The 21459-nt window shown below is 39.3% G+C and overlaps 1 protein-coding gene across 1 annotated transcript in view; it reads right to left on the minus strand.

Annotated features, from left to right (window-relative positions):
• The window catches only part of nphp4 (nephronophthisis 4), a 141988-nt gene that overhangs the window by 41926 nt on the left and 78603 nt on the right, over window positions 1–21459 (minus strand). Inside the window, exons 12-15 of the mRNA XM_076166125.1 lie at window positions 18437–18574; window positions 10747–10901; window positions 8566–8757; window positions 5630–5817 (exon numbers count right to left, since the gene is read on the minus strand). Of these exons, the coding sequence (XP_076022240.1) occupies window positions 5630–5817; window positions 8566–8757; window positions 10747–10901; window positions 18437–18574 (673 nt within the window). The remainder of the gene's footprint in view (window positions 1–5629; window positions 5818–8565; window positions 8758–10746; window positions 10902–18436; window positions 18575–21459) is intronic.

Raw genomic sequence — 21459 nt, forward strand, 5'->3', positions numbered from 1 at the left:
TCTATTATTGTGGGTTTGCATTGCTGTGCTCGGTGTCCATGGTTACTGTATGTTTCAGGTTACTTGGTTCTAGAGACTGGATAAATGGATGATGGAAATGTACTTTTCCCCCCCCATCATCTCAAACAGCTGTGATTGGCAACTGTGCATCAGGCCAAAACTGGGGCAAGAGATAACACATCTTGTGATTCAAAGTATAGAAGAATCTGGACCTGCAGCCGATACTTGTGCTATTTTGCTGTGAAGTTTGGATGTTCCCATCTATTACAGCCACAGTATGTTTTTTCGGCTCATAAACCGGTGTGTTTTTACATCAAAAGCTGGCCCACTATAGCTTTAAAATTGAATTACCAGCTGGATAGAAACCCATCTTGTGAGAACTAATGAGTGTGTGAAGAGGCATAAAGAAGTCGTCCACCCACCGCCTTAACATCCTTGAGGAATTCAATGGGCTTCTGGGGAGCAGTGAGTTCATCATTACGCCACAGTACTCACTAGTCCTTCTTTTAGAATTCCCCTACATCACAATGTCATGTGGCAATTTGTTTAGGCTGCCATACTGATAGCTCCGTTCAAAACAAACAACAGTAGCAGCTTTATTCTTTTATTAACTACTGAATATTTATGTGTGAAAGATGTATGAGCATGTTTGAGAAAGTTCAGCGCACAGTGAACGCATACACTTTATGTTTAATCCTACGCAATAGCTGCTATCCACATACATACATTAGAATTTGCACCACGCATTTCACTGATGGGTGCGCTGGGTGTGCTGACTGTGCTGTGCCTGTCGGGATGCAGTGTACTTAGCTGGGTCTAGTCTTTGTGCTACTATGAGTTTGGTCTTAATGCTTGCATTGAGAACATGAATCCCCACAAGTATTCAAACAGTACGGCTATTATTACTGCTAAAGGAATTGAACTCATTTCACAAAGCAGACAGGATACCTTGGCTCTGTCTCAGTATCGTTCACCCTGAAGGGGTTTAATAACAACCGCTGACAACGCATTATTAGTGTATCTGTCTACTGTCTATTCACTCCCTCCACCCATCGAAAGAATTGTGTTTATTTGCATGACATTGTCAACAACAGGCTCTCAATAAAATGCAGTTTATAGGTCATGGAGCAAGTGATTTGATTTTGCTTCTGATCCGCTGTTTTTCTTTTCCATAAAATGGCTGATCATTGTGTTAACCAGCACATCATATCATCTTTTTAAATGCACATGATAAACACAGGTGAATAAAGGATGACAATACAGCATTCTTACAAAGCTCACCAGGCTGGACAGCGTACAAAAGCACTTTCAGACCTCAGTTAGTGAACAGCTAGGAGACAAAATGGAGTACGGTAAAATTCAGCACTGTTGCAAAACTAGTGACAGGGAAGTTAGTGAGTGGTTGCCACCTTCATTCATCAGCTACTCCTAAAACTGCCAAGGAATCACTGTAGATGGTAGATGGTATAAATGAATAGTTCGATATTTTATAGAAGAACGTCAGATTACCTGTTTCTGCAAAATAACAGCATGCATCACACAGCTTCAGTGACCCAAAGCAAAGCAGTAAGTCTGTCTAGCCCTCCATAAATAATGACCGTTGCAGTTTGGAAGAGTCACTGAAACATTTACCTGAAGACTTGTAAGCAGGACATGAACAATGTCCCAAATATAAGAATGTATTACCATTGTTCTGTACAGGGGATTTATCTAAAACACAATTTGATGTTTTTTCCACCTGTCTGAGCAACATCCATGATGCTGAAATCTGACAGGCAAAACCACTTCAAGCAGTGAGCAAGTAACAAACCTGGGTGATAAGCTGCCAATGTTTGTTGAGTTGGGGGTTAGGGTTCGAGGTTCTCTCTCTGTCTGTGTTTTATTTTATTATTATTTATTATTTGTTCCATCACTTTGTCTGTCTACACCAATTCCCTCTCTGTGATCGCAGGCTTTTTGTCCCAAATTCAGGTGTGCTCTCTGACATGCTCTCCAGCCAAGTAGAACATGCTAGTTCCGATACTCAGGTCTGGATGATCCTGGAAACAGGTTCAGTGCCATACATTTGCAATAGCACAGTTAAGGCTCAGTCTACACATTGCACCGTGTTGTGTATGGCTTGAAAGCGAAAATATATCTAAAAGTTTGAACTAGAGCTGTCTTGTCTGTGAACACTGCAAGAAAACAAATGTGCTATAGCAGCAACATCATTACAGAAACGGCAGCTCCTACATCTTAATCTGTTAAGGTTAACAAGTTGGTGAAGATGTGATTGTGAGGCCCCGGGGCTATCACCAACATAACTGTTTGTTACCCAACACATGAAGTATGTATTTGCTAGAAGTAGAATGTTATAGAGCAAGAGAGAAGCAGACGTAGGGAAATATTGATCGACTTACTGGGGTGTGTGTCAGGGGAATGGAGAATACGGGTAGGCGTAGGAGTGGAGGGGGTCGTTTGTGTGTTCAATATCACGCTCCAAAAGTAATCTGTAATATCTCTTCCATTTCATTAGCTGCTACACAAATACTGTAAACTTGACATCAATCAGTGCCTGCTTGGCTGATTGAAAGAGAAGTGCAACAGCCTCACAGAACATCACAGAGCACTAAGAGGAGCATAATGTAGTTTGAGGACACTGATGTACAATGATAACCTGGAGAGGAGTCCAATACATCACAGGCTCTCTAATGTGCACAAGCTATAGTAGATATACAACAATTCCTTTATCATGCATAAGGGTGGGGGTAAATCATCCTTCATCCATAAATGCTGGTTACCGTCTAGCTTTCTCTGAAAGAGGCAGTGCTATAGTGTTCCCTCAGATACATGTCAGGAAGCTTCCTATGAATCAAAGAAACATTCAGACCCGTTTCAGTGTAATGGAAAATTCCTGTGGTGTGAAATCTGGGGGTGATGCTTTAAACTGACATCAAAGCCCTTCAGTTGATTAGTCACTTTATCTAAATATAAATTTACCACAGCTCTAGGGGAGCTGCATGTCTCTTTGCCACATGTCAAATACAGCACACACTGCACCCCTACCCCTCCTGTGTTGAAGAAACGAGACAGAGACACCGACATCATCCCTTCAAGTGCTGAGCTCAAAAGCAGAGAACTGAGGCTTTCCTTGCTGATATGACATGTTCATTTTGCTTGTACAGTGTATAAAGCAGTGCAACAGGGATGGAGCAGCTCATTACCATGGCCAGCTTTCACCTCATTTATGTTGTACTAGGTAAAAATGAAGTTTTAATGAATGAGCTGACATTTTTCCATTTAGTATGCCTTGTTGTTACCCTGATTTTGACCTATCTTGGGGGGGGGGGGATATGACCCACAAGATCCAGATGGAGAATCATAGTGTTAAGAGAAGTCAATGGCTGAGTAGAGGGCATGTACACTATAATTAGGATAGGTGCTTTGTAGCCAAATGTCAGCTGTCAACAGCAATGTGTATTATTAAACTCAACCTAAAACTAGTTCCCTTACTCGTTATTGTCAGTACACATGAATTGATGATGAATTGATACCTGACCAATTCAAACATAGCTTGGTAACAAGAAACAATACTGTAAATTGGCAACCTCATATCTCTCAGCAAGAACACAATATACACTTCTGCATTACAGCATGATGCAAAGCTGATTGAAATGGTTTAAAGATTTGGTGGTAGAGGAATGGGATGTGGTGGGAGATTGACTCGTTGGCTAGTACAAACAGATAGACAGGTGAGATTGTTTTTTAGAAAGAAGATAAGTACAAGAGGCAAAGTGGGTTTTAGCTATCTCTGTGCTTCTTCAAGGTTTTGGCTTTTTTTTCATCTTGGTGTTGCTTTTGAAGACTTTCATCCACTGAGTGAAAGTCAATAAAAACTACACTACATCCCTCATCACAGTCTAGCTGTAAATTTGTAAAAATGTGAAATTGCAAATAAATGTATTCCTCCAAACTAATGATGGTAAACGAGACAATGTTCCAAACTGTCACATACAGGACTAGTCACTCAGTCAATGGAAATAAACTTCCCAAATGAAGGCCTTAACACTTGACAGTGTCCTCACCAATAAAAGATATAACAGTAGCTATAAAAAAATAAATTAGAAAAATTACATATGGAGATCTGCAAACAACCTAAGTAGGAATATGGACAGAGGGTGTTTGTGTAATTTATCTCTGTAGATACACCTGGTACTCTGAGTTATACCTTTAGCCTGAAAGGCAGTTACAAAAACGTTTTTTCGTAGAAATTGTTAAGATTGTGGCAAGACAGCAACAACATGTAGTGTATATAAGGGGTTGGAGGGTGACGAAGGAAGACTGCCCAAAATAATAGGGACACATAGTGTAGATGATGTGGAGTTCATCTCCCCCAAACAAGCACAAAATGGTAGGTTTAGAGGATTCAGTTTTTCCTTTTTCAAATTGGACTTGGTGTGAAATGTTTGCGTTAAAAAAATCACATCACTTTCTTCCCACCTCTCAGATTCAGCATTTTTAATTCATGTTTTGGTCCAAACCAGTAGTTTGCTCTTGTCTGAAATGAATGAGTTATGCAAATATTGCAAAAAGGAAACTGTGAATAAAACTGTCTACTTATTAGTCCATAAGTGTACAAGCCAATAAAACTGTGTTAACCTGTTAAGCTACAGCCTCCAAACTGTGCTCGGGAAGCATATAGGAGCTCTCTTTACTGCTCCAGGGCAGAAGGTTTTTAGTGACATCTGGGTCAATCCCTGTTATTACGTTCAGCCACTGGCACATAAAAAGCCCCTCTGCTTAACCATAGAAGTGTCTCTCTCTCTCGCTTGCATGCGCAAACACACAAACACACTGCACAGGCCGCACTACACTACCAACATCTGGCAACATCACAGAACACACTGAACAACATAAAGGCAAATGTTACAAAAAGGGGCTTTTCTACTATGTAACACTGCTTCAGAGTCCATTCATTCCTTAAAATAGTCCAGAGCTTGTTGTATTATTTCTCATAGCGTCCCTTAAATCGCAGTTAATGCAGGCAGTCCACTGGTGTTTTCTGTGCAATTTTAGGATTTGGGTGTTTCTAATATATGAAAATCAGAACAGGTTTTATTCTGTCCTCAGTCCACAGTTTCCTAAGTTGCATCAATGTCCAACAAAGAAACAGCTGAAATGTCAAATGACATCATGATAATTGCATGACCTGTATCAGTTCATCAATCAGTTTTACTGCATATCATTTTATTGAACAAAATCTACCTTTTGCAAGTGCACAAGCGTTTTGTGTACATTTTGAAAAATGTGTTGGACACCATTATTAATAGTAACTTCCATAAGATATGGCAGAATTTGCATAAAAATTGTTGGATGGAGTTCACCAAGTTCACATTAGTGTCATAACTGGTTTCTTTGTTTCCTTTTTCACCCATTTCTCGAGTTTATGACATAGTCTTATTATCATTATAGTTTTTCCCTCTCTATAAAAACAATCTACAAAATGTCTCATCACTGCATGCTCACTGTTATGACTTCAGATGCTGCAGATTCGAACCCAATACTTTGCAATGCACAGCTGTCAATAGAAGGCTCAATTCTCCATATCAGTAAGGAATGAACAGAATGCTTTGCAGCAGCAGATCCTCACCAGAGTCGACGGTGCCGTCCCTGTTGATGGAGGCCAGTACACAGGGAAGTGGATCGCTGGCTTTCTGTTGAACCTTGTCATTGGTCACAATTTTGAGTTTCTGTGACGTGACTGCAGGAAAGCGATAGAACTGGAAGGTGAAGTAGATGTTGTCAGGCCAATCAGGACTAACACCCGCTGTATGAATCCTGACAAAAGACAAAGATCAATGATTATTCACAAAGTAATGACTACACTACACTTTTAAAAATAAAAGCTTTCATGTAAATCTTTTGTGGCACAAATAAATGCAGAAGTGAGTGAATTTATTATGCTGAATTAACGAGTTATAAACTGTGATGTTTCTATTACACGACCCATGTGAGGAGAAAATGGAAGTTTGGAAATGTCACTAAAGACATAGGACAGTAAATCAAATTTCATCAAATGATTTACCTCTGCAAAAGACAGGAAATCAGGAAAATATGTATTTCTTACCCATGCCAATTAAGTCAAATACATTTTACTGCTGCTTAAAAGTGGAAAAACAATAATCTAAATGAATATTTGAATTTTAGGTACGTCACATCTTCAAAGCTGATTAAGCAGTTGATTAAGGAGGTACTAACTCACCATTGATTCAGAAGTAGCTTGGCTTCTTATTAAAAGATACAACTTGTTATTAGAGAGCATAAATCAAGATTATTGTAAAGTATCTTTTCACACCCTAGGAATCCCTAGGTTTGCATGTAGCCATTATTTACTAGGACTCCTATAGAGAGGAAAAAAATGTGCCTGTAATTTATGAACCTCCTGGTGTTGTGTATTTCTTTTCACAAAACCACCCTCTGATTGTGATATCACACACATGCATAGGTCTAAACACACTCTTCATATTGTGGGTGGCTCCAAAACTCCCGGTGAGGCAGGGAGAACTCATTCAGCAGAAAACAGATTAAACACTATGCAAGTTTCAAGACATGGATGATTTTTTTTATCAATCATCAATGACATGAAAAAAAGAAAAGAAAAGGCAATTATAAATCAAATGAATTATATCTGCTTCCTTGTAAGGGCTATGAGTGAACTCAACAAAATCAAACATTAGACAAGTTACTACCCCAAAAGTCAACTGCAATATTGTGACATCTTGAGCAATGGGACTACTTATGTTTTAATGTATGAATGGAACTGTGCGTTGTTTATTTATTGTTGTTCTAAGATTCAGGCAGAGCACAAATGCATTTTTGTGTATTCTCATGTACAATGACAATAAAAAGCTATTCTATTCTAATTACTATAGATTCACAACACCTAACAACAGACCTTCCTACTTTGATATTGATTTTTGCAACATATGTATTATTTTATTATTAGCACAACGTGGAAGCATGGAAAGCTCACGGTAATGGTTCTTTTGGCTGCTCTACATTTGATTGAAATGGTTTAACCAACTAACATTGCCTTGGGTATCCTGATGATATGGTGACGATGAACAAAACGCTATTAAAAAGTGATTAAGCTCTGTACATCGACAGAATCGATAGGATTCTCCAATTCATTCTCCAAGCATACTGTACATAACAGATCGTTACTCAGAGTAATGCACTTTTATGTAACTTCATACTAGGTGATCAGGTTTATCTCTTCCTGAGTGAAAGAAAAACAAATCATCACTCGCACCCAGACACGAACCTGAACCCATGGAACACAGCTCCAGGGCCACCAGGTAGGAAAGGACGTTGCTGAGTTAGTTAATTATTTTTGTTTTGTTTTTGGTGGGCCGCAGAAGATTTTCCGATTTCAAATTGGGCTGCGGCAGTCTTGGGTTTGAGAATGGCTGCTCTAAAGAACACGTTTGTTGGTACACACAAGAGTCCTGGCAGGATTGTGTTGAGTCTCTGATGAACATGACAGATATGAGTTGGGTTTATCAAACTGCTGACATTGCTGATGGCTAGACAGAAGGACACAAAGAGGCTGTGTGTGCGTTTTTGAACCCATTCTTCAGCAGCCCATACCACTGTCAGGCTTTGACAGAAGGGGTGGTGGCTACGGGGTTTTTGTGATGTGTCGTTGACAGAAACGCTTTCAGTGTGTTTCCGGAGGAAAATTGGTTTATAAGTTACTCTGCAATTATGTGTGTGCAGCATATGGGTATGTACTTGACATGTAAGTGAACAATGACTGGCAGGACTTGGCTGCATGTTAAGTCAAGAACTCACATAGTAGTGCATTGTCAAAATGCAGTGACAAAATATCTATTCCTGTAGGCAGATAATGGCCAATGGCCAGTCACTGTAAAATAACGTGGGCAAACTGCAGGCATCTCAGGGACGGCACTCTTTCACTTATAGCAGAATGCTTCTGATGTCTCTAAACACAAAAACTGATAGCTTTATAGTCATACACTTGACACACTTCACCACATATGCCTGGAAAGAAAAATACAACTTTGACACTGTCTGCATATTTCTCACTCAATAGAGCTCATTCTGGCGGTCAGCATCACATTTGATACATTGTTATTTTGAGTCCATCGTTAAAAAATGTATTCACAATGAAGATCATTATGTATATTTGGATTTGGCAGGCAAAAACGAAAGATAAAGACAAAACTGAGATAAAAAACTATTTGTACCATGACTTCACATAAACGCACTGCAAACTCATCTCCACAAAGAGTTATTTTTAGGTGTAGTGCCTTCATGTTAATTTCTGAGCAAATACAACCTTTACTGGTGAAGTTATAATCAAGAGTAGAGCAGAATTCCATCTCTGTTTACTGTGAAGCTCCATTTGTGGGTATGGGGCATTTACTACTCTCCAAACAACATTATGGATCTATCATTACATGAGGATCAAACCTATACTGAAAAGCTAAACACAATGTCTAGTGCAATGCATTGAATTCACCCGAACAAGGAGAAGGCAATAAAAAACTGAGCGAGTCTCACCTGGAAAAGGCTAAAAATTGGAACAATAGCAGATTGCCAAGAAGCGGGTCAGCCTCCTCACGCTGGGGGTCAAAGAGTACAGGCTCTGTTGGGTCCAAGACTTCCGCCACTTGCCCACTCCAGTCCACAATATCTGGGAATCCAGCAGAATAGAGGTGGGCCAAGGAGCTCCTGGAGGTGACTGAGCAGGAACTAGAGGAGAATCAAAAGGCTTAAGTCAGAGGACCGTTCGAGATTCATTAGTACACATCATTCCTTTTCTTCCTAATGTTATATGAGCAGCAGCAGGAATGTGTTTAGTCCCTGCTACACTGGCCTCACTTTGGGGGATTTGTGTAAGTGAGGCATTAGAAACATTGTGATGAGAGAGGAATTCCATCCTGTTACAATTTCATTTCAGCTCAAAGTAGGTTGGCTCCGTTATTTGGTTGCCCAAGATGTTTATCTTTTCACAGATCATTTTAATTTACTCACTTAAAATGAACCTGAATTTCAACGTCTGGGTGGATGTTCCCAAAGGTGGTGAAGCCATGATTAGACAGCATGAGGTTGTCAGCAGTATTCGTCAAGCAGTCTCACAGAAAGAATGCTTACTGTGGAGAGGATGGGTGCACAATTTTCCCACAGGATTTTGTAGCTTAATTGGCAGTTATCTCTAATCATAGTGGCCACCTGTTTTTCAAAAAGCTACTTTCAAAAGCTACTTCCGCCAAATACTCTGAGAACAGATGGTTCACTCAAGTGCAAGCACATGAAAATCGAGTTTTGCTTTGCATGACAGTAGCACTAAGGATGACAATGACCAGTTGGCAAACAAATTAGTCCTCAATAACACATTTCTAAAGCTGCACCCCCTCCCCCCCCATCTCACTTGCTGACAGTTGTATCTTAATTTTGCCTCTTGGATTAATATCCAGGCAATTATTTCTATTTCGAAAAGTGCTCAATCAGATCTGTGCTGTCACTTAAATTAAGCTTCTGTAGCCCTCATTGTTCTTTTTAATTTCAATTCCACAGCAAACAACTATTAAAAATATGAGCGTTTAGCACTAGGTGAAGAGGCAGAAATGTTTCAGACTAATGAACTGAGCAGAATCATGTTTGGATCCAGTCTCTAGAATTGAGACCCAGTTTCTATGCCAGCCACTTATTTACAGACTCTGTGCTAATGCAATGCCTCATTTATGAGACTCTGTGCCCATTATTCACAGGGTGTGCTGTCTCATTTGGTGTCCAAGCCTGGCTCTGTTACTGCTACTGCTATGATACCCCTTTGAAACCCTATAATGGGATGTTAACTGCAAGCCAATTCATTCCATTGCAAGACCATCAACCAAAGTGGTATGTAAAGGCTGACAGAATGATGTCTTTAAATTGGTTGCTCATTGCATTGTCCAACCTACTGACAATAATAGTATACAACCCAGTGCACATGCCGCCAATTAGTGAACCAATCGATATCCTTTTTCAGATAGTAAGCCAGTGAACAATTGTAGTAATGGCAGACTGCACAAGGGTTTGTATTGAAAAACACAGCCAGATAACACAGTAGCATGTTAAAAAGATGTTTCAACTGAATGCACTCAAAAGCGTTTTTCATCTAGTAACACTCATGGCACCCAGATTTTGAGAAATGAGAGGATGCCAAAACACTGTATTTTTCATTGTCTATGTATGTGGGAGTGTGTGTGGACTGCATCTAGCCTCAAGTGCAACACAACCTTTCCACTCAAATCAGCACAGAGTTAATGTTTTTGAAGACTAAATTACACTGGTCAGTATTGGCAGATTTACAATTATGACAAAATAGGCCACAAAGCAAATACCAGCAACAAAAGCCTATTTTACTTGCCAAAAGATAAGGAATATCTTCAAACAGCAAAATGTTGGACTTTGACGGTCTCATGAAAGGGTTTAAGAACAATTTAACAACTAAAAGAAAGGATCCAGAAGTTGGCACAAATAGATTCATGATAGTTTTATAGTTGCAATAAAATAAATTCAATAAATAATTCAATAAATTGGTATTAGCCGTACTTTGTTATGCCATCGCATACAATCATAACTGGTTATAAAGCAGTGCAATTCTTCTTCTTCTGCAATTAAAGATGTCATCTAACTCACCTGATTATTATTGAAACAAAAATCTGCTGACTATGGCCAATGACTGCCGAGGCTTACCTGGGCACATTCATTCCCAGTGTAATGACAGGGGCATGGACAGGAGTGAAAGGCAACTCCTGGAGTTGGTCCCCATCATCCTGAAAAGATGCCATGTCACCCTCCGGCTGAAGGTCCATTTCTAGATGGGCAATGTTGCTGGCTGCTGGGAAGGCCTGTAACAAAAGATGATGATAGAGATGAAGAAAATGTGCAGTCATTAGAGGAGGTAAGGAACATATCTAAAACTAAAGACAAAGAATTATAATAATAATCATAAAAATATAACAATGGTTGGCTATACCACAAGTGTAAAACTAACAACAGCTACTGTCAGTGATTCTGAAAACAAAAACAGGATCAAGGTTCAGAGCCTACTTCAGAGCTGTTTTCACTGGAAATTAGGTACTGCATGTTCCGCAACCATCAGCGCCAGCCTCTCAAAATGCGCTGGTGGAATTGTGTTTCCAGAGCGGTCGACTCTTCTTGTACTCATATTGTATTTTGAAAGGCGGCCACTCCCCACTAAAGCTAAAGGTGTTTTGTGTAAGCATTAATCCAACTGACCCATGGAAACCTAGCTGAACCCAACATTCATAGACACATTTTCAAAACAGACCTGACCTTAATGAGAGACACTAAGACCATCAACTTTTTTTTCAACTTGTTCCTCATTCAAGTCATTTAATTCAAGAAATGTGGCTGCTGCAACTTCAGAACTTCTGGAAAACACAGAGAGGTCCTAAAAAAGCCATGACAAAACATTACAGATTACAATGTTGGCGTTTCACTTGGCCCTTGGGAAAGTCTTTATTGATTCGTTAAGTCCATCTATCACTTACAAGGCATTGAATAGCTTTGTCTCTCAATATATCACTGGTTTTTCCAACCCACACTCTCTCTTCTGGATTACATACCATTCAACAGATTTGTAGGTAAGTAAATAGATAAACAAGTAAGTGCAAAATATTGGCAATATTTTGTGGAAAACGTTTAAAGCATATGCAAGACAATAAGACAGCCTCTCAGTATGTGGAGGTTTAGCAGGTATATTTTCTTGATTACATTTTATTTAGACTAAGTAACAATTTATCAAAATAATCTGCGGCCAAATTTCAGAAAGAGCAGCAGTCCTACTCTTCTGATACTCTCATTTCAAGTCTCTCACATGGAATACCATTAGATCAATAAGAAAACATCTGTGTGTAGAAGGTCGATCCATCAATTTATAGATTTCACTGCGCTGTACATTTCTGTACACATGGGCAGCAGTAGCTCAGTCCATGGGGACTCAGCTTGGGAACCGGCGACCCCCATACAGTGTATGGACCAAGAAAGTGGACTGGCAGCTGGAGAGTTGCCAGTTTGCCTCCAAGGCACTGCCGAGGGGCCCTTGAGCAAGGCACCGAACCCCCAAAAAACCGCTCCATGGGCACCGTATCATGGCTGCCCTGCACTGACCCCTCTGTAAAGCATGTGTGTGTGGGTGTAAGAGGGCACGCAAGACACATTTCAGATTGCTGTGTTTGCATGGTGACGTGTTCGCAAGTGTGATTTGACCCAATAAAGTTTCTATCTATGCACAGCAAAATTAAACTCAATGACCTTAAAAACCTTCCCACAGTAATTTAAATGATATCTCTTTATCTTGAATGATATCTTTACTTAGGGGATGTCACCTGATTCAGATTGTTATGCAGATCCAAACCAGATGTCACAAATTCATAGTCTATAATCGGACTAACAAGCACACAACATTGTTTTTTGCAATTCAGGTGGATATATTAGTTTGGAGCAAATAATTTGATATGATAACTAAAGTGGAATAATACTTTTACTTCTCATCAAATGCATTCTCTTCCTCAGAACAACATATTTTTCTCTAACTTTAATATCCAGTTCCTTGAGGTTGTTTTTAATCCTTTTTCTTTGTAGCTCACCAGCTACACACCAGATAAACATGTGTTTTTTCATCAGTAAACAATTGCTGGGCTTCATCCTAATCCTTTACCCAGTTATCTAATAGTGATAGAACTAGAATAGCACAAGACAAGCTGAATGGTTGTCTACGGTCTAAAATAATGTTTTGACTGATCATGATGATCCAGATCCATCTCAAAATCTACTTCAATGGCATACACCCCATAAAAAAATTGATAAATCCTGTTGAGTTATCTTGCTAATAAATACCTAAACATACATGTAAACTCATGTGCATGTATGCACGTACAAACTGAGGCAAAACATTGGCAGTGGTAATAAAGTTTGATGTAAGTACCACTAAACATTTCAGGCAAGCACACATCAGCTGTATCACTATGGCAACAGACAGTATCAGCCTCTGAAGATGGAGCTAATTAAAAATAATGAGCTGCGTGGGTTGTCTATGTACATCTACAGCCATTAGGTCTGAGTCTGTGACAAATGCTGTGTGGGTGCTCAACATGGTGCTCATCTCCAATAATTTCACCCTCATCCATAACTTACAAATAATAAAATATCAATATATTGACCTGAAGGTGTTGAGGGTCTGATTAGGGGTGGTTTTACAAAAAGCTTTGGCTTTACAAAATAGGGACCTGTAGAGAGGAGGGAGAGGAATGAGAAAGGATGCATCATGGTCATAGTGAGATTATATGTCATTTTAATGACCAATATGTATGTTCAGGTCCCCCATGGAATAGCCGACAGCCAAAGCCAAATTGTTAAATTCCAGTCCATCAATTAGTAAACCAGTTGGTAACTTGTGATACTGGAAATGTATTCAGTAGACTAGTTCATGCAATTTTTAGCATCACTATAATACACTATAACATTCCTATACTGTACTAACAAGATGTTTCTCTCCCACACATATCATCTTTATGTTGTTGGTCTATTTGCCACATAGCAATTTTGTTGTAGCTATTAAAGAACATTTAAGTGTGTTAAAGAGATCAGATGGTAGGACAAAGAGCCAGACACTGTCTGTAGGACACTCTTTCTCTCCAGGTCAGCCTGCCAATAAATGCTGATGTTGAGAGCCCAGATGGGCAGGTCACATCATTAGGAAGGCACATGCTGCCATCGTGGACAAAAGGAGAGGGTCAAGGACAAGGAGAAATCCTTGCTACAGCCCCTTGAAGTTGACACCAACACCTGGGAAATTGTAACACTGGTTCACAAAAGCTGCTAAAACCTCTGGGGCATTGCAGACTGATAAGGCCCCAAAAAATGCAAGATACAGAAATCCACAAATTGGACTGATCAGTCATGGTCATATACAGAAATTCCTGACAGCCAAACCGAAGAGATGCTGAGGTCCTTGAGAGTTTACGGTTTCTTCTTGCCATTTTTAGCAGTTAGTTTTGCAAATTTAAGCTGTTTTTCTAGATGCCTTGAATCTTAACATTGTCAAATAAAAGGGAATAGTTATCTTTGAATGTCACACACCTACTTCAGGAGTGACTCATCCACAGGGGTGGTGTGTATTCAGGGTGATAGAATCATGCAGAAAAAACACACACCACATCTCATGATTTTGGTCATTGTGCTGATTTACCACGATTAAACAAGCATCCACTAAAATATTAGCAGATACTTTGTCATATTCTTTCCCTTCCACATGCCAAGTTTGTCTTTGAAATGCACAAAGACTTAGTGCTGAAGCCTTAGGAGTCAAATATAAAAGTAAAATTGCAATTCGAAATTGTGAATTGAAAAACTGAAATGCTCAAATAAAAAACAGGGACTTAGTGGTTAGTAGGACATGATGTCCAATGTTTCATTTACAGGTTGGGTGTGACAGAATCATTAAGCAATTTGTGTTGACTGAAGTGAGATTTGTTAATTACATCAGAGATCAGAGAAATCAGAGAAAAAGAAAATTGATATATAGATGTGGCTAAAGGTTTTGACATCATTCCAATACAGGAATACAAGACATTTTTGTTGGAAATAAGTTGACAATGACAAATGTAATTGGCATCAAATATTCTTCCTTCCATATTTAATACAACTGACACTTTGCTTTGGATTAGTGATGTAACATATTATGTTAACTAATAAAACAAATGAACACGACGTGGACAAAATAACTAGGAGTTCATTATTATCACTTCTAAAGGGTGGCAAAAGTTTTGACCATTAAAGAAATATGCACAGTATTGAAGACAGGAGTTTCTATGATGGTAGTTAACAACAGGACAGCCAAGAAAGGCAAAGGTCTTAGTTGATCATTGCTATATATAGTAAGCCATGTTCATAAAAGTCAACATAAATGTGGAATGTACCTCGGAATGTACCTGTTCATTCAAACCTATGACAATTTCTTGCACATATTTCTAATTTGAAGTCTATTACTTACAATATATAAGTATCTTTTACCAGCTATTTAGGAAAAGTGAGAGAACATTCTCTGTTATCTCTGAAGAAACAGAACTGCCTATGGATCAATTCAACAGTTTTACATTTCTGTTGCCAAAAACTATTTACCAGTCCCTATTCACTGTTATTGATGTACATGCAGCTTGGGGGCTATTATTGCAAACAATTAGTTGAGGAGAGCTAACAGTGTCATTTTCCTGGGGAATAGCTTTCCTGGTCTTTATTACATCCACAATTTCCTTTTGGCAGAGGCCCAACAGTGGAAATATATTGGCTGGGCATTATGGGGCTTTCCGTGAAACATAAGGATAATAAACTCATCCAAATTCAAGTTGCACACACATCCATGTTTCTCAAATTACCTAATAGGTCAGTATGCAGAGATATCACGTAGATGCTTTGGTGAGTGTATGAAATAAATGGGTTTATACTGCATTTGAAGCTGCTGTCTATGAGCCTACAGAGGTGTGATAACTGACTGAATAATGTTTTGGTTATGAACAAGAACAAATGGAGGTTTAAAAAAAAAAATTCCGCAACTAAATTTCATTGTTTAATTTTTGCAAGCAGAATGTTACAGAAGGTCACTAACAGTAAAGCATGGAAACTTCTTTCTTAAGAAACACAATCCATCATGCATATAATGTACAGTGCTTTTGTGCGGAAGACAAGGGGGGACAACCTGTTAATCTTATCATTTCCTTTGCTCTCCTTTCTTATCGTATCCTACCCGCCTATACTATATACACACCATACTACTAACTATACTTTGCTATTTTGTATACTACTAAAAAGAGAGTGTGTGTGTGTTTATGTACATTAATACAGAAAACATAATTCTTCCAAATCGCCTCTAAACCTGCCTGAAACATTGTTCAGAGGTCTGGCATTGGGGGCTTTCTTTTCATCTGCATTTGTATTCGATGTTTTATTTGCATTACCAAATTATAGTAATGGAAGATGGGAGACATGAATGGAATGGTGAATGATGTCACAGTTTTTAATGACATCATAAATTATATCACAGTTGACACACACACTACTTGAGAACATAAATTGGCTTGAACGAACACATTTCCAAAAAAGACTGGGGTAATGGGTGTCGCTGAGGTGAAGGGGGTGAAATATCAGAGGGAGGAGGTTATGGGAGGGTCAACAAGAAAAACTGGAGAGCATGTGTCTGAATGTGTGGAGTTGCATCGAGCACCAGTCCTACAATCGCCTCCAATGACAATCACTGTTGGCAAGATGCTGCAGCATGACAGAAATGTTAAGCTTCCCTTCACCTTTGTCAGGCTGCAATTCCCTGTCAGGCTGACATGAACAAAGGTCAGGGTCAAGAGAATGAGCGAGATGACATCTACCTTCCTCAGCCTGTGTTCTCTCAAGCCCAGAGCTACCCAACCTTCTCGATGGGAAAGAGAGCCAGCATTGTTGTCAAGCAAGTTTTCATTGAAGGTGATGAGGAAGAAGTTTTTCCAACTACTTATTAAAGAGTGGTAAAACATGGGCACCGCCAGAAATAGGGTCAAGGCTGCACCCAATCCTGATGCTGGTGTTCAGGCACTCTTTCTGCAAATGTGTCACTTTCATAAAAAAAAAAAAAACTTCCATTTCTTATTGCTGAAGACACTATCATAGTTTTCATTAACTCCTGAAACTGTTGGTTCATGTCTATATTTTTCTCTTTGCTTTTCTCTGAGCCATGAATACTATTTGAGTTTTTCCATTTAAAGTGCTGTTATAAATTGCTCTTTATCAGTGGCAAAAAGATCCATCATCACTCTCTGACAACATTAAGAACATTAAGATTAAAAAAGGTATATATTGTATATATTACTGGTGGATAAAATTAATGACATTAGACATGGATTAACAGGTTAGCAACTATGAAAGGCTGTACTACTAATTCATTATTGTTGTAAGGTTGTAAGGGGGGGGTATTGCTCCATACTGATGTTAGGAGTTCAGGCTTAAAACATCTGATCGAATATCCAGATGTCAGTTAATATAATATACTAAACTTATTTCAACATGTTAGGGTTAGGGTTAGGGCAATTTTTCTGTGCTGTCTTCCTTTGTGCAGAATGCTGTGTGAATCTTTGTGAAATACAGTCTAAACTAGTCAAAAAAAAAAAGGGGGGGCTCTCAAAGGAAAATGTGCTTCACCTACTGGTTCTCAGCAGCAGACACCTACAACAGTGGGGAACGGGTTACCCTCACGTCATTCCAGGAAATTACTCAGCAGAGTTGTTAAAACCACCTTACGGCAGCTGCCTTCCTCGTTTTTAGTGGAGGAAGACTATGAAAATACCTCTAATTATCATCTACAGAATATGCCATTTGTAGTCAACTACTATGCACTTGGTTTCAATTAGGATCCAAAAAGGGCTCTATACAATGTACTTCATATTAAAAAGACAACCACACTCATGTGGTCTTGAAAAAGAAAAACTAACTTATATTGTTTCTGGAGCTGTGAGCTCACAATCATCTGGCGTTTTTCCAATGCTGGTGAATCCTACCTAAGCCATAGGTTCAAGACAGGGACATATAAAGGGAGGTGACTACACTGATGCAGATAAAGCTTTATCACGCATTATATAACAGCACCAATAGCTTTATTTAACTGGATGTTTCACTCATGCAGCATACACACCTCCACAATCCACCACACTGTATTGTAACAAGCTCAATACTTATCAATCAGTATGCAGCGCTCCCTCTGATCTGTCAAATGAAAGACTTTTCTGTTAAAACCTGGTGTCTCTGTCTTTGTCATTGGTTATGATGCAATGTTTGAGTCAATCAATGCCTTGTTATGTGACCACAGCCCTGTTGAGGGGAAAAACCACCGCACCTTGGTTCTGCTGTGTGACACGTCTCTGTGCAATTCAGACTGATAATGAAAGAAGCTTTATGAAAGAAGAGTCAAACAATTATTTAAAAAAGCAAATATGCTGGTCAAAAAGGATTAAACTAAACTTTACCCAGAAGACAAGACATGAGGTCATGCAGGATATTGGATACCTGAGGAAAACTGAAGCAGCCTTTGTAGAAAGACTTGAAAAGCCAAGTCAAAGAAAATTGTTTCTTTTGATTAGAAAGATAAAATAGGAGCAACTACAACACCTCCAGCAGCACCAAAGACCAAATGTCTTAGGGGGTAGTTCAAGTGTATGTGTGTGGGGGGGGGGTTTCAATGTGCAAGTCTCATGGCAATCCCCTCATAGTGAGTATCATCTATGTCTCCCTGAGCTTGGAGGTTGTATATTTTTCTCATCATGTGTGTTCAATTGTAAGGCGTGTGTGTGTGTAGGTGAGTGTATGGGGGTGGAAGTCTTACGACATGTGACAGCTGGTGGGCCGATGCCAATGGGGAAGGATGGAGCAGAGAAGGAAACGACTGTTGCCATGGCAACACAGAACTGGAGTGGCTGATGGTTGGGTAGCGTGAAGTAGCTGCCAGCTGAGATAGCGAGAGCTGCAGAGAAAAAATGCAAATGATTCACTGTTAGTATTAGGATTATGAACAACAGGGCTCAAGACTATACTTTACGCCACAGAAACACATGTGCTGTCTCCGATGGCAGGCCTAAGTTTTGACAATGAACCATTATGCTGCTTATACAGCACCCAGTGCTGTAAAATCCACACGCTTACACAACTACCGCACTTCAATTTTAACAAACCGACAGTTTGTCTACGTGCCCTGGGGTGACTTGATGAGCTTTAGGAGCAGAAATGAACATACCAGTCTGATCCCTCTCCATGACTAATGACTAATGCTTTTCTCCACATCTTCATCTACGACTTTAATAATCTTTGCAAATTATGCTGTAAATATGCGATAATAATTATATATATACATGTATATATACATACACATATATATACGTAAATATTCACACATATGACCTGTCGTTTTCCCATATGTGTGTAAGAAACATGCAGGAAAGAGGCAAGGTTAGGTTTGCTCCAGATTAAAGTGCAACAAAGTCACAGAAAATCATTATCAATCATTGAACCTGTTCCTAAATTAAATAGTGAAGATAATTTTCACAATCAATGAATATATCGTTTGTTTGAGTTCAGGCTGTTGAATGGTAAAAATAATCTAAAGTATAATGCCTGTCACAAGTCAATGCAGCCCAAAGACAACCTGCTTCTTCTTTTTTTTAATCAAAAACCCAGAGGATTTTTAAATATCCAGCAAGCTGGGAATAGGAGACAGCTGAAGGATGCTTGGGGTGTCATACCGAGATTTTCCATGTCACAACTAATGAAAATGTGTCTACATATTTCATAGGCACAAACTAAGCATATCCATAGTGTTAATTTCCCAGTGGGCCAGAGCTAGGTTCAATGAACACAGTTTTAGAAGAAGTAAAACAAATTGTTAAATTCCCTATCCTCTCCCAAAATGTGACTTCACTGCGGTGTCGTATTAGGCAATTGGGGAACTGGCTGGAAACAACCTAAAAAAAAAACCAGAAGAAATGTAGTTTGCAATCCAGTCCAACACAGTGCTAACACCTATAGACAGACATTCCAGATGCTAGTTAATTTGTTCTTCTACTAAGGATGGTAATTTAGCATGTTAATGATATAAGGAGAGTATGGAAAGAGAGGGGAAAAGAAGGGAAGTGTGAAAGAACAAAGGGAGGAAACAGGAGAGAACCAGAGACCACAAAATCGAATGGGCAACCTAGCAGACACCCTTTTGTATCATATTTCAGTGTAATGCTATGGCTCTGGATTGATGTGTAAAAGGACCACAGGTTAATCAGTTACTCTCACATCATGCAAAAAAGATATTGCCCAGCTCCTCTGGCGAATCCTGAGGCATTTCCCAGAACAGATATATGGTAGCTTGTTCTGGGTCTGCTCCAGAGGCTGTTCTCCTTTGATGTGCCCTGACACCTGCATGCCAAAACCACACCGTACACTCTTTTCAATGTGAAAGACCAGTAGTTGTACTCTGAGCTCCCTCTGTGTATCTGCTTTCCTCAACCTGTTGGTGTGGGTGAGCCCAGAGGCCCCACCATGGAAGCCAATTTTGGCCTTTTAGTACACAGTATGTGATGTTTTATGTGAATAGCTGCACAAAAACCTCAGAAATGATCCCGGGCTTAAGCTTCCTACTGTGCCCCCAAACAAAGAATGAGATATTTTCCTATTCTATGTACTCAAAGATCCAAATATCATGTCATCTGGAACATTCTTCAAAGGTATAAAAAATTGGTATAAAAAGGGGATACTATCAAATCCTACTGACTTCACCTCTGTCGTTGGAAACAATTTAATTGACATCCCACTAGTTACACAATATGGGCAAAAGTATTGGGACACACCTCTTAATCATAGAATTAAGGTGTTTCCTTCAGTCCCATTACCACCGTATAAAATCAAGCACCTAGCCATGAAGTCTGCCTTAACAAACAGTTGTGAAAGAATGGGTCATTCTGAAGAGCCCACTAAAGTCGAGCATGGTACTGTAATTTTATGCAAATATTGCAACACGTCAGTTCTATATTTTGATATTTTTTTCTCCATTGGACTTACTGAACAATCGTCAATGATTTTGTCATCTAAATCATCAACCTTTTAGACCCAATCCCTACTAGGCTGCTCAAGAAAGTCTTTTCTGTAATTAGCACGTCTTTGCTAGATATGATAAGGCCTATATCCAACCTTCCCTTTCTCTTAAGTCAAGTCAACTTTATTTGTTTAGCCCAGGGGTGGGGAACCTCTGGCCCGCAGGACAATTTTGGCTCTCTCGATGACGGCATATTCGAAGCACGCGTTGATTCAACCTAAAACATGAAAACCTTTTTGGAATCTACCTTTGTTGCAACATGCCCATTGCCTCATACAGTACTGTAATATCATACTGTGCTATGTGCATTTCACAGTAAATATGTCTGTAATCAATGAAACACATCCAGTATTCTGTAATGTTTATGTGGGGGGCACAATTTCTTTTGTCTGTTCAGCCAAGAAAATCTCATTATAAACTGGCTGCAGGGTAGATCAATCAGCAATAGAAAGTTTTATTACTTGAAATGAAGTTAAAATGAAATGTACTTTGATAGAAAACAAAATCACAAAGCTACAATGAGTCACTTGAGTCGGGTCCATTGCTTGTCCTCAATGACCCAATGTGCTTTTCACCTGGCCCTAACAGTCTGTGAGCGAATTTGCTATGGTCAAAACAAATGGCCCTCAGGGAAACAATAAAGATACAGCATTAAACCACATTGGGCAGCGAAGGGGGAGATGTTCACTCACCCATTGATCTGTGCGGACACGGCCATTCATATTCAAGGATCTTCTATGCGTGTGAGGACATTATATTGACTTACAGTT

The sequence above is a fragment of the Genypterus blacodes genome, unplaced genomic scaffold (genome assembly GCF_046128005.1).
Source record: "Genypterus blacodes isolate CSIRO-AG114 ecotype Tasmania unplaced genomic scaffold, CSIRO-AGI_Gbla_v1 ptg000156l_1, whole genome shotgun sequence".
Taxonomy (NCBI): Eukaryota; Metazoa; Chordata; class Actinopteri; order Ophidiiformes; family Ophidiidae; genus Genypterus; species Genypterus blacodes.